The sequence below is a fragment of the Coffea eugenioides genome, chromosome 3 (genome assembly GCF_003713205.1).
Source record: "Coffea eugenioides isolate CCC68of chromosome 3, Ceug_1.0, whole genome shotgun sequence".
Classification (NCBI taxonomy): domain Eukaryota; kingdom Viridiplantae; phylum Streptophyta; class Magnoliopsida; order Gentianales; family Rubiaceae; genus Coffea; species Coffea eugenioides.
The window spans coordinates 40,391,036-40,401,984 of record NC_040037.1 but is presented as its reverse complement, the minus strand read 5'-3'; the positions used below and the strand labels follow the sequence as shown (position 1 = coordinate 40,401,984).

At 36.8% G+C, this 10,949-nt stretch overlaps 1 protein-coding gene across 1 annotated transcript; it reads right to left on the bottom strand.

Annotated features, from left to right (window-relative positions):
- Window positions 1–7,521: 7,521 nt before the first annotated feature.
- LOC113766605 (putative late blight resistance protein homolog R1A-3) lies at window positions 7,522–10,455 on the bottom strand. The gene has a single exon (XM_027310781.1). It carries the CDS (start codon window positions 10,453–10,455, stop codon window positions 7,522–7,524), a length of 2,934 nt encoding a protein of 977 aa, XP_027166582.1.
- Window positions 10,456–10,949: the final 494 nt, after the last annotated feature.

Here is a 10,949-nt window from a genome sequence, read left to right as displayed (position 1 = left end):
GAAACTTCGTGTTGTGTCCTCATCATCTAGTATTGAAGTGGTGCAGAGAAAAAGTTGTAATAGGGAAGACACCTCATCTCGAAAATGTCCATATTCACCCAAGAAGAGATAGTGGCAAAAACTCGGCAGAAAATTCTTCAACGCAAATAGCTTAGTACAGCAGAGAGCCATAAGGAATTTGAGAAGGAAACCCAAGATTTCGGGATTACTAGGATGAGTTTCACTGTGCATATTCACCAGGAACTCAATCAGCTCACTTTTCACCACATGGATTCGGCCTGCCTTGAAATTTAACCAGTAATCACTACACCGGTTTGCAATTCGTAGGACCAGGGACAAAACATGGCCAACGCAAGCATCAATACTAGGCAGTCCACGATGATGAGCATGTTGTAGTACATCATCTGTTGTTGCTCCTGATAATGATGAAAGAAGGAAACCTACGATGCGCAATGCATTATCATACAAGGATAGAAAATGGATCTTTACACGAGAATCTTCATAGCCCCAGTGATTAACTGTCGTAGTCCTGATTGTGAACACAGTTGATCGCACATATAGTAGTAAACATCTGCAAAAGCGGTCATCAAATACAAATGAGCTGCTGCTGCTGCCTCCTCCGCCTCTTGACCACATCAAGTGCGAATGATCAAGTGCTTCTTCAACTTGAGAAATCAAGCCTGCAGTTTTTGTTACACAATGATGGGTTAGTTCGTTTAGGAATTCTTCATCTTTTACCTGGTAATCATCCACCATCTTTTCTTCACGGAAACGAATAAGTTCCTGGGCGATCTCCTCAGCTGTAGCTTCAATCTTGAGGCAGAAGTGCATACTCTTCTTCCCTTCATCTGTAGCGGCCTGATCACTCCCCTTATGAGCGGATTCCCAAAGGTCTCGCAAAAATTCACAATCATTTGTGACTTTTGTTGGGATGACCCAGCGATGCTTTATGCCATTCAGTGCAGAATCAAGGCGATCCAAGCTTGAAGAACTAGCACAAGCGGCAGAAGCCATCATCTCCAAAGTTTTCTTCTATAGATCAATCTCTCTGATCAATAACTTAGTTTCGAAACCAGATCTGAGTTGATGAATGTTGTATTTAGTTTCGAAACGAGATCTGAGTTAAAACTATATATTTTTAGCACATGCACAACTTGCACTTTCATAGTTTAATTGTGATGCTATTTTCCCGTAGTATTATATTGATTTCTCCGTCTTGATACTAATTATTGATTTTTAGGTTGGATCAGAAAGTCCATCAGTGGCAAACGACCCATCCTTAGTAAACACCTCCTGATGGGGGTAATACCTACTCTACCTCCTTAATTGCACAGAATAGTAGTAAGACTGGTGCCATATTGCATTTTTCAAAGAGCTAGGAAACATCACGTAGTTGGACTTGATGACTCATGACAGTATTCTAGACTTTAAATTGGTTCTTGAAATTGTGATGAAGTTTCATCAAGTGCTAATTCTGAGCATCAGCTAGCCAAGAAAGTTTTTTTCAATCATGTGAAGAACTTAGCATTTGGATTGCACTTTGAAATTGTCATTGACATTTTTTTAACATAAATTCACTAGTAAAATCTTTTTCGTGTTACATTGCTTCATTTCAATTCCATCTGTCGTGCTTTGCTATAGTTTTTGTGCGTGAAACTGCTAAGATTATTCTCTTTATTTTTTTTAATAAATACATTTGAGCTAGTTCTTTTAAAGGCAAATCTGAACCTTTTCAATTTGGGCTACTTTCATGTTCCTGTAATAACAAAGAAGCATAAACAGGTTCACATGCAAACAGCACGATACTAGTGTTGATCAATTTGAATTGAATGTCATCACTTAACCAACACCTTATTGGTACAAGAAAAATTTGTTTTTGTCAAAACCCTGAAAAATCAATTTCTTAATTTGCTTTCCCCTTCTTAGCTATAAAAAGCCCTAAAAAGTTTTGAACCACCACTGCTCTCTTCTCAATTATGAATCAAACAAGAAGATCAAAAAGAAAAAAAGAAGATGTGAAAAGAAATGACTCTGCTACTGGCTATCAAAGAAAAATATCACTCGAAAAGAAAGAGTTTTAATAATAGATTAGTCCCAAATCATGGTATTGCTTCCATAACTTGATCAATGGCTAAGTTAAGTGTTAATAATGCAATTTCTAACGTGATATGCTAGTCATTTGATGACGTTTTTTCCAAATTGATTAGTAGTCCTTCAGTTGCCCTCAATTGATCAAAATTATGAAACTATGAGGATGAAATATATTTTAACTAAAACTTAGAGACGAATTTCATGTTTCAAACATTGGCACTTAAAAGTGCAATTTTTTTCCAATAATGAGAGAAATAAACATAGATAAAGTTTGGTATGGATAATTAGCAAAATAATGGTCACTCTCCAATATTCTTTCTTCCCCAATTCCCGGTCAAAACCAACAAAGGGAAAAACAAAAAACAGAAATATACAATGCTTGGAAAAAATTACGATAAGTTTAGGCCCTGTTTGGTTCCAAAAAACCAGTGAGGGAATGAAATGTGAAATTACTTTCAGGACCCTAATTCTTTCTCTAGTTTGGTTAAGAAGGAAACTGTTAAGGAAATGGGAAGAATTCCACAAAAATTAATTCCTTTGTTTGGATTACAAATTTTTTTGAAGGAAATGAAAATGGAAATCAACATTAACCAAAAAAATTATCTTAAATTAATAATAATGAAAATTATTTAAAAATTCAAACTATATTTGTCATAAGATTTCATTTTCTTGTCTTTAGGAAAAAGTCATTTAATGATTCAACAATCGCAACCATGAGATTTCATTTTCTTCTTTTAAAAAAAAAGAAAAGAAAAGTCGATCATTGCTTGAACAATTGCCACAGATTGATAATCTCTCAATATGATTGTTTTTAGCCACTATATATTTGCTATTCACCACTAATCATTTCTCTTGGTTTTATTACTAAGCTAAGTAAAAGAAACGTACAAGTTCCATCTCCTCAGCTCCAGCTTCAATCTTGAGGCAGAAGTCCATGTTCTTCTTGGAGACGGGGCAGGGACAGTCATCAGAAGATCCGTCTCTGAACAGTGCACGGTCAGGATTTAGTCCAAAAAAATGTACGGTTCAGATCACTTCTTGTACCTCATTTTTAATAATGTATGTGAGATCCACAAAAATTTGTTCTAAAGTTATACGTTGTACAAACAAAGTTACGCGGTGTGTAAAATGCACAAAATCGTTAGAAACGGTTGCACCTGCAAGCGTTCCTGCCCGTGGTCCCTTCTTCTTCCCCTGATCTGTTCGGGCATGATCACCCCCCTTATGACCGGATTCCCAAAGTTTTCTCAAAAGCTCCCAATCTTTACTTTAAGTTTTCCAATGCAGAATCAAGGCGATTCAAACTTCAAGAGCCATCACGAACAGCACAGGCCATCATCTCCAAAATTTTCTAACCAGTAATCTCTCCAATCAAAAACTTTTTTGCATTTCCTACACTTAAAAATTTGGCTTTTTTTTTTTTATATAAAAGTACGCAAAACCACCTTCTGCAGTTTTGTCCGTACTCGTATATTTTATCTATTCACCCAAGACCAGAGAACTATAGTGAATATGCTATTATTATCCGACCCCTTTGAATTGACTTTGTGGATTTGAAGAAATCGGCCTAAGAATTGATTGTCAGCACGTTAAAGTCCTTTTTTTTTTCGTTAAAATAGAAGTCTTTTTTTCTTTTTTCTTTTTGTTAAAATAAAAATTTGTACGATTTCTATTCAGACTTATAATCACGGTCATGACATGTGATAGATTGTGAATTTAAATAGTTTTACAAGTGTAAATTGTTAGGTATTTGTGACATTTGCACAAAATTGAAATAGAAACGATCTAATTTGAATATTTATGTAGGTAAAATTACGTGATCGATTAAGAAATGGACTAAAAATGAAAAGGATTCCATAGTCGTCAGATGGTGTCCAGGCCCGAACTTTAAGCCACACTTGGGGCTGGACATTTTCTAGCTTTCTTCACCATTTCACGTAAGACGATGATAGGTGCCAGACATTGCACCGGTTATTGCACTGGACATTGGCAGATGTATACTTTGGACTCAGCTTGTGGCTACTTTTCAAGACCTAATCTTACTATATTTCAACTGCAGATTTAAGAAGCTATATAAATAGGGGTTGTTTAGAATGTATTTAGGGAGAGAAAAAAAAACACTAGGCAAGTCTTTAGTTCATATTTTTATAACTTTTTCTCGGTCAAGAATCATTGAGCGATCAAAATGGAGATTCGAGCGGCTAAACTTGAGAAGTTTTGTCTACTCGTCTTCACTCATGTATTTAATCCTTAAATTCTTAGTGTTATTCATAACTATGTTGCTAGTTTAATTATAGGGTTAAGGTATTGTGAAGGAGTATTGAATAACCATTCTAGTTAAATTCTTGACTTTTGTCTTAATTTATCTATCTTGTTTTAATTACATGTTTATACTTGATCACTACAGACTTGCTTTTAGGATTTGTATGAATAGAGAAGAGCTATATAACCAGGCACTGAATAGATAAATATACTTAGTAATTTAGGGTTTATATGGTATAATTAAAATCAATTAAGATTTTAACAAGTTTAATTGAATATTTGTAATCTCGAGAAAATGTGAGATTTAATTAGATACAATTTAAATGTATTAAGAGATAATCTAAATTACTTTTGTGTGATATGTTATTGGTATGTTAAAAGAATATTCGAATAATTAATTCAAATTTTGGAACAAAATCCGATAAACCCTACTAAAAAACACCCTATAAAATGCTCCAAAATTTTCAAATACACCTAATAAAAAAAATCCTACCTCTGCTTTTTTTTTTTTTTTTTTCACTCATCACTCATCACCCATCACCACCACACACTACCACCTGCCACCCATCATTGCCACCATCACTACTTCTCCTCTCTCCTTCCTTCCCTTCCTGCATGCTCCTCCTTTCTTCTCTGTCTTCCCTTCTCCTCTTCTCATCTACCCTCCCTAGCATCCCCTCCCCTCCTCTCCCATGCCCTCTTCTCATCCCCGAAAAGAAGGGGGGTGATAATGGTAGTAGTAGGCGGAGGTGGCGGCTAGTAGGTCAAGGTGTAGGGAGTTTTAAAATTTTTTTAGAAATATCTCAATACAATTTTAAATTTTACTACAATTAGGGCTGTCAACGGGCCGGAATTCATTATTCCGAACCCGGACCCGAATCACTATACCGGACCCGGATCCGACCCGTTTACCCGACGGGTCTTTTATTATATGTTCCGGATCTGGATCCGACGGGTCCCGGATCCGGGTCGGGTCTACCCGAACAAATTTAGGAAAATTTATAATTTCTAATAAAAATGAGAAAAAATATATTTGTAAACTAATTTCTAACTAATGCAAAGAAAAAACCAAATAAGAAAAGAAATCAAATTGACTTTATTCAAATACATCACCCTAATCAAATTATATTGATAAATATATATTTTAAAAATTATTAATTCATTTATATCCGGATCTGAGTCTAATACGGGCCGGAATACTATATTCCGTATCTGACCCGTTTTTTTGTTTGACAAAACGGATCCGGATCCGGATCCGGAAAACGGAATTAAATCCCTACCCATACCCGCAATAATTTCACGGATCTGGTCTGGATCCGAGTCTAGACCCGACCCGTTGACAGGCCTAACTACAATGACACGTTTTTTCACGTACAATGCTACAGTATAATTTTTGAAAACCGCTCTCCACCTAATCCAGATGGAGCCCTTATTTCTTGCCAACTATTTCCTCCAATTTATTTTCATTCTTTTGATTATTTAATTTATTTCGTATTTAGTAATAAAAAAATCCCTTGAATTTGAGTTCCTTTTTTTTTTTTCTAGAATAATTAAAGTTAAAAAGTTAATTCAGTCTTGTGAGTTTAACTGCCGAAATACTCCAAATGAATTTATTATTACGATTGATTCTATATATTTGTAGAAAACATCAATCCAACATGTTCTCAAAATCATAGTTCTGTATTTACTAATTAAACCAAAATGTAGTGGCTTTAGTTTATAAAAGTCTGAGTGGTGATTTAAAATGTCTTTATTGGCAAATTTACGCGTAACGCGCTATGAATTATGCTTAAAACTATTAATGTCTGACCAGTCGTTCAGATAAATCTTTAATACGCAAATGCTGTGTGAGCCATGTGAACTGATGCTTGCATTTACCCTTTAAGTTTAAATCTGACAATGCGCATTGGAAATGAAGACTTTGGATTCCTATAAAAAAAAAAAAAAAAAAAGACTTTGGATTCATAATTTATTTTCAGTATCTAGTGTCTGTCTAGCAGCTGGATTTCATTACTTTAAAGCGTTATTATATTGGTCTCACCATCTCCATTTCAGCACTTATTAGTAGTTGAGAACAGCTACGTACTAGCTTAAAATAACCCTTCTCATAGGGTTGAGAAGAGCTACGATTTCAGCACCTCAGTGATTAGAACACTAATAGGGTTACCTAAACCTTTAACGAAGGCATAACAAATGTCGTCAAGCAGAAATTAAATCCAATATGCAACCTTTTGTTTGTGTTTCTTCTTTTTTTTTTTTTTTTTTTGTCAACACAGGGGTGTTTGGATCAAGATCCGAAGGCGGCCCGACTAATCCCCTGCTTAATCTTTGAGTATGTGTTTCTTCTTAACTTGCTTAATCTTTCCTTTGAGTATCCTTTTACAGAATCTGGATGTTAAAATCTCAAGATGTCACTATTACTGTCCCAGGTATGTGCCCTCGTCACCTTCTCCTAAATGCTAAAATTTCCAACCCTCATAGCACTCCTAGACATGAGCGTTGTTTAGGAAGTCATTAATTTACTAAATTTAAATTCCGAATTTCATGATAATTATTTTTTAAGAAAATTTTTTACCTCCTTTTGTTTCATCGTTAAATGCATCGATAACACATCAGTTCCTTATGGATGCAGCATAAAACAACTCATTCTATTACATAACAAATAGGCAGAGCTTAATAACCATAGGCAATGACAAAATGTTACTTATCAATCACAGTCAGATTGCAACATCTTGCTTGTGGGGAACGAGAACCTTTAAAGTTCCAGATGAGTCTTCAAGTTATAAACCTCAACCTCCGTTCCTTTGAGCACCAATTCCCCGAAATATCTAAGGCAATGAAAAAGTTCTCTGGATCAAGATTCAAGCATGATCTAGGAACTACAAGTGGCCTGTTGCAAAATTATCAATTAACAGCACTAACAAGTTTAAATTTTTAATTAGTACTAGAATCAAGACAAGACAACAACGCCCAATGAGTTTCATGAGGACAGCAAATTCCCCTTTCAAGATTTTACAGAGCTTTGGAATTTATGATACAGCAGCATAAGTAGTTTTCAACCAGCTACATGTCATCAAGCAAATAGAAATGCAAGCGATTGTATAAGTAGCTGGAAATTCATTAAATAGACTTACAAATCTGTGGAAGAATAAGTGGTCCAAATCGTGCTCATGAACTCCAATTTGAACTCCTAATGAGGACTTTGATATCTCCAGTTTCTTCTCCAATCTTAATTGCTGATTTTTCAACAGATTCACCACACCAATGCACTTCAATCATCTCCAGTGTGTATATGTTTGCAAAATCCTCCGGAATTTCTTCAAGGTCTTTGCAATTTTGTACGACGAGTCTTTCAAGCTTGGAGAAATCACCACAAGAGGCATTCCATTGAGCAATGTTCAGACTGTCTAAGCTCAGGAACATGAGATTCTGAAACTCTTCTTCCACGTCCCATATTTTCCCCTCAAATGCACCAGAAAGTAACTTGAGAACTTCCAGGTTTGGTAGTCTCCCAATTGTGGAGATATGACTCCATGGAAGCCGAAAGTTTGATAAAGTCAATTTCTTTAGATTCAAAGGGAGGTTGAACTCGCCATTGTTAAGAGGGCTTCCATAATAGAATATCTTGAGTGACTCCAAGTGAGTCAGACATTTCAATCTCGGAAACTGATTGCAGTTCGTGGAAGAATCTGGTGATTCATAGAATATGCAATTCAATTTGCGAAGGTTTGGAAGCCTCCTTATTATCCTTTCTGCATCCTCACCACAAGAAAGAGATGGGCAGGAAAAGTTGACCAAATTTTCTAATACAGAGCTATCGCCAAGCTTTTCATCATCTGAGTCAAAAGCAACATGGACACTCACATGAAGATGCCTTAAACTTATGATGCGCCAGATAGTATTTGGTAAGGTGATCTTACCACTTAATCCCTTAACAATAAGAGTTTTCAGTTTCCTGAGGTTGGCTATCGATTGTGGAATGGATTTCAAATAGCCTCCAACTGCTAAATATCTCAATTGGACCAGAATTCCAATTTCCAGGGGAAATGAAATACCCAAATTGAAGCATTCAAAATCCAAGACTCTAAGCAATTTGAAGTTGTGCCAAATGAATGAGATGTCATAAGGTCGTTTGGGTTCTGAATCTGCAGATGCAAAGAACACCAAAGAACGGGTGGCCAAACCAGAAGGTTTTGATTCGACAAAGTGGCTTCGCTTCAAATGTATAGCCAACCGATAGGATGCAAATGATACAGGAGATGAATGCTGGTAAAAATCAAATTCGAAGCCATAATCTGTACTAGGAAAAGAAGCATATGGATTGTCAGACATGGTTATATGCTGAAAGAAGTTCTCATCCCCAGTTTTAGACTTACAGAAATCAAGGACAAGATCATGGAGGCGACATGCTCTAACCTTGCCGTTAGATCTTCTTTTGGAGATTATCACCAAGCTTCTGTCAATTAGATCCATCAAGAAGGCCTCAGCCACATCTTCAAAGCCCTTCTTAGTTTCTGGTATGAAACCTTCTGCGATCCAAAACCGTATCAACTTGCTGACAAGAATGTCTCTGTCTTCATTAAGAACTCCCAAATATAGAAAGCATGATTTAAGATACTCCGGCAAATGTTTGTAGCTGAGATCTATGACTTTTTTACACTGAGCTTCTGGATTATCAATTATTTGTGAACTCAAGTTATTTGCTATTCTTTTCCACGAATCTTGGCTTTTTTCTGTCGTTTTCAGTATACCAGCAACTGCAACAACAGCAAGAGGCAATCCTTGACAGCGATAAGCAATTTCCTTTCCGACTACCTGCAGCTCATCAGGGCAACCTTCTTCCTTGAATACCTTCTTTTCTAACAGCTGCCAACTTTCCTCCGGAGAAAAAGGACGAAGAGAAAGAGGATAACTTTCTTCTTGTGGTTTAATTTCCAAGGCCACTCTACGGAGGCGACTGGTGAACAGAATTCTACTTCCATTCGCATCATTTGGGAATGAGTTTTTCAAGTCATTCCAAGCTCCAATACCCCAAATGTCATCCATAACTACGAGATACTTGTTTTTTAGTAACAATTTACGCAATTTATCTTCAAGATCTTCATCCCTCATTTGGTGAATCTCTTCTGTAAGCCCATGAATCCCTGTTAGAATTTCCAGCAACAAGCTCCTTTTCTCATATTCTTGGGAAACAGAGCACCATGCACGAAGATGGAAGTGGCGCATGACTTCAAGACTGCTGTACACCTTCCTTGCCAACGTTGTCTTGCCTAAACCAGGCATTCCAGCAATAAAAACAATATCCAGCTTTGAGGATCCTCTAATAAGCTGGTTGCAAATTTCGTTTTCTCTATTGCTGAGATCCACCACAATTTCGTCAATAGCTGGTGTACTCTTTCTTGATAATCTGTCAAGTGATACCTGGGTGACATTCTTGGAATCTTGGACTTCCGCATCAACCTCAGCACATTGTCCAACCAGAAGTAGTCCTGCCATAGTCAAATGAATTCCCCTGGCGTTCTCACTAAGAAGTCTTAACTCCTCCAGCACATTGTCCAACCAGAAGTAGTCCTGCCATTGAGCATCAACCTCAATTGAATCAACAATGTACTCCACTTTGTATGCTGAATCAGTGACTTGATTAACAAGATTTGGATGCTGCACAATGTCCAACTCCGAAACATTCTCAACAAAAGACCTCAATGACTTGAGATGTATTTGAATCTCTTCAATGTGGTGCTTCACCGGTGCAGTTGAGGCATGATCATATCTCTGAAGTTCCCCAAGGTTTCTCCAAAGAAAATCAAAGAAATCCAGTTTGGAAGTCTTTGGAAAATTTAACTTTGGAAATTTAGGAATAATATCTGTGAGCTTTGCCTTGATCAAATGCACCACATTATCTAACTGCTCAGAAAATGAAATGTTGGTCATTTCATCTTGTGTGTTAAGGAAATAGTATGAGAAACATGTCAGCCTCCTAAAAGATTCTCCAATTGCTCCTAATATGTCCTCTTTTTCCTTAACTCTCTCATCTGACAGGATTAGTGTGATATACTCAAGCTTCCGAAGGTGGACTTTCATTTGATCTTCCCAATGAGCCATATTCCTTTCATCATTCTTGCTCTTCACAAGCAATAGCTCCGTCAGAAATGACTCTCCCTTGAAAATCACAATCTTAAAACGAAGTCGCAGAAGCGAGTTTTTTGCCACGGACGCTGTGATTTCCCTGCACCTAGATGACTCATAAGAGATTTTTCCTCCTTGAATGTTGACTCAATCAGTGCCAACAACTTTTTCTTATCTAATCCCATTTCTGGGGACAACTTCTCAGAATATGTACCCAGTCTTCTGGGGATTTGTCTGCAGTTGTCCATGATATCTTTAAAATCGGGAAGCATGATGGAGGAAAGGGAAGAAGTGTTTGTATTGCTTTTCATGCTATGGATTTGCACCACGAGGAAAAGCTCTGCCTCGAGTAGACAAATCTTCGTAAGTAACTCAGAACACCGAGGTGAGTTGTCTAGTTCATCCCCCTTACGACCAGTTGACTCGAATAGAGAAGTGATCTCTACTAGCACTGCCTGAATTTCTGGAAC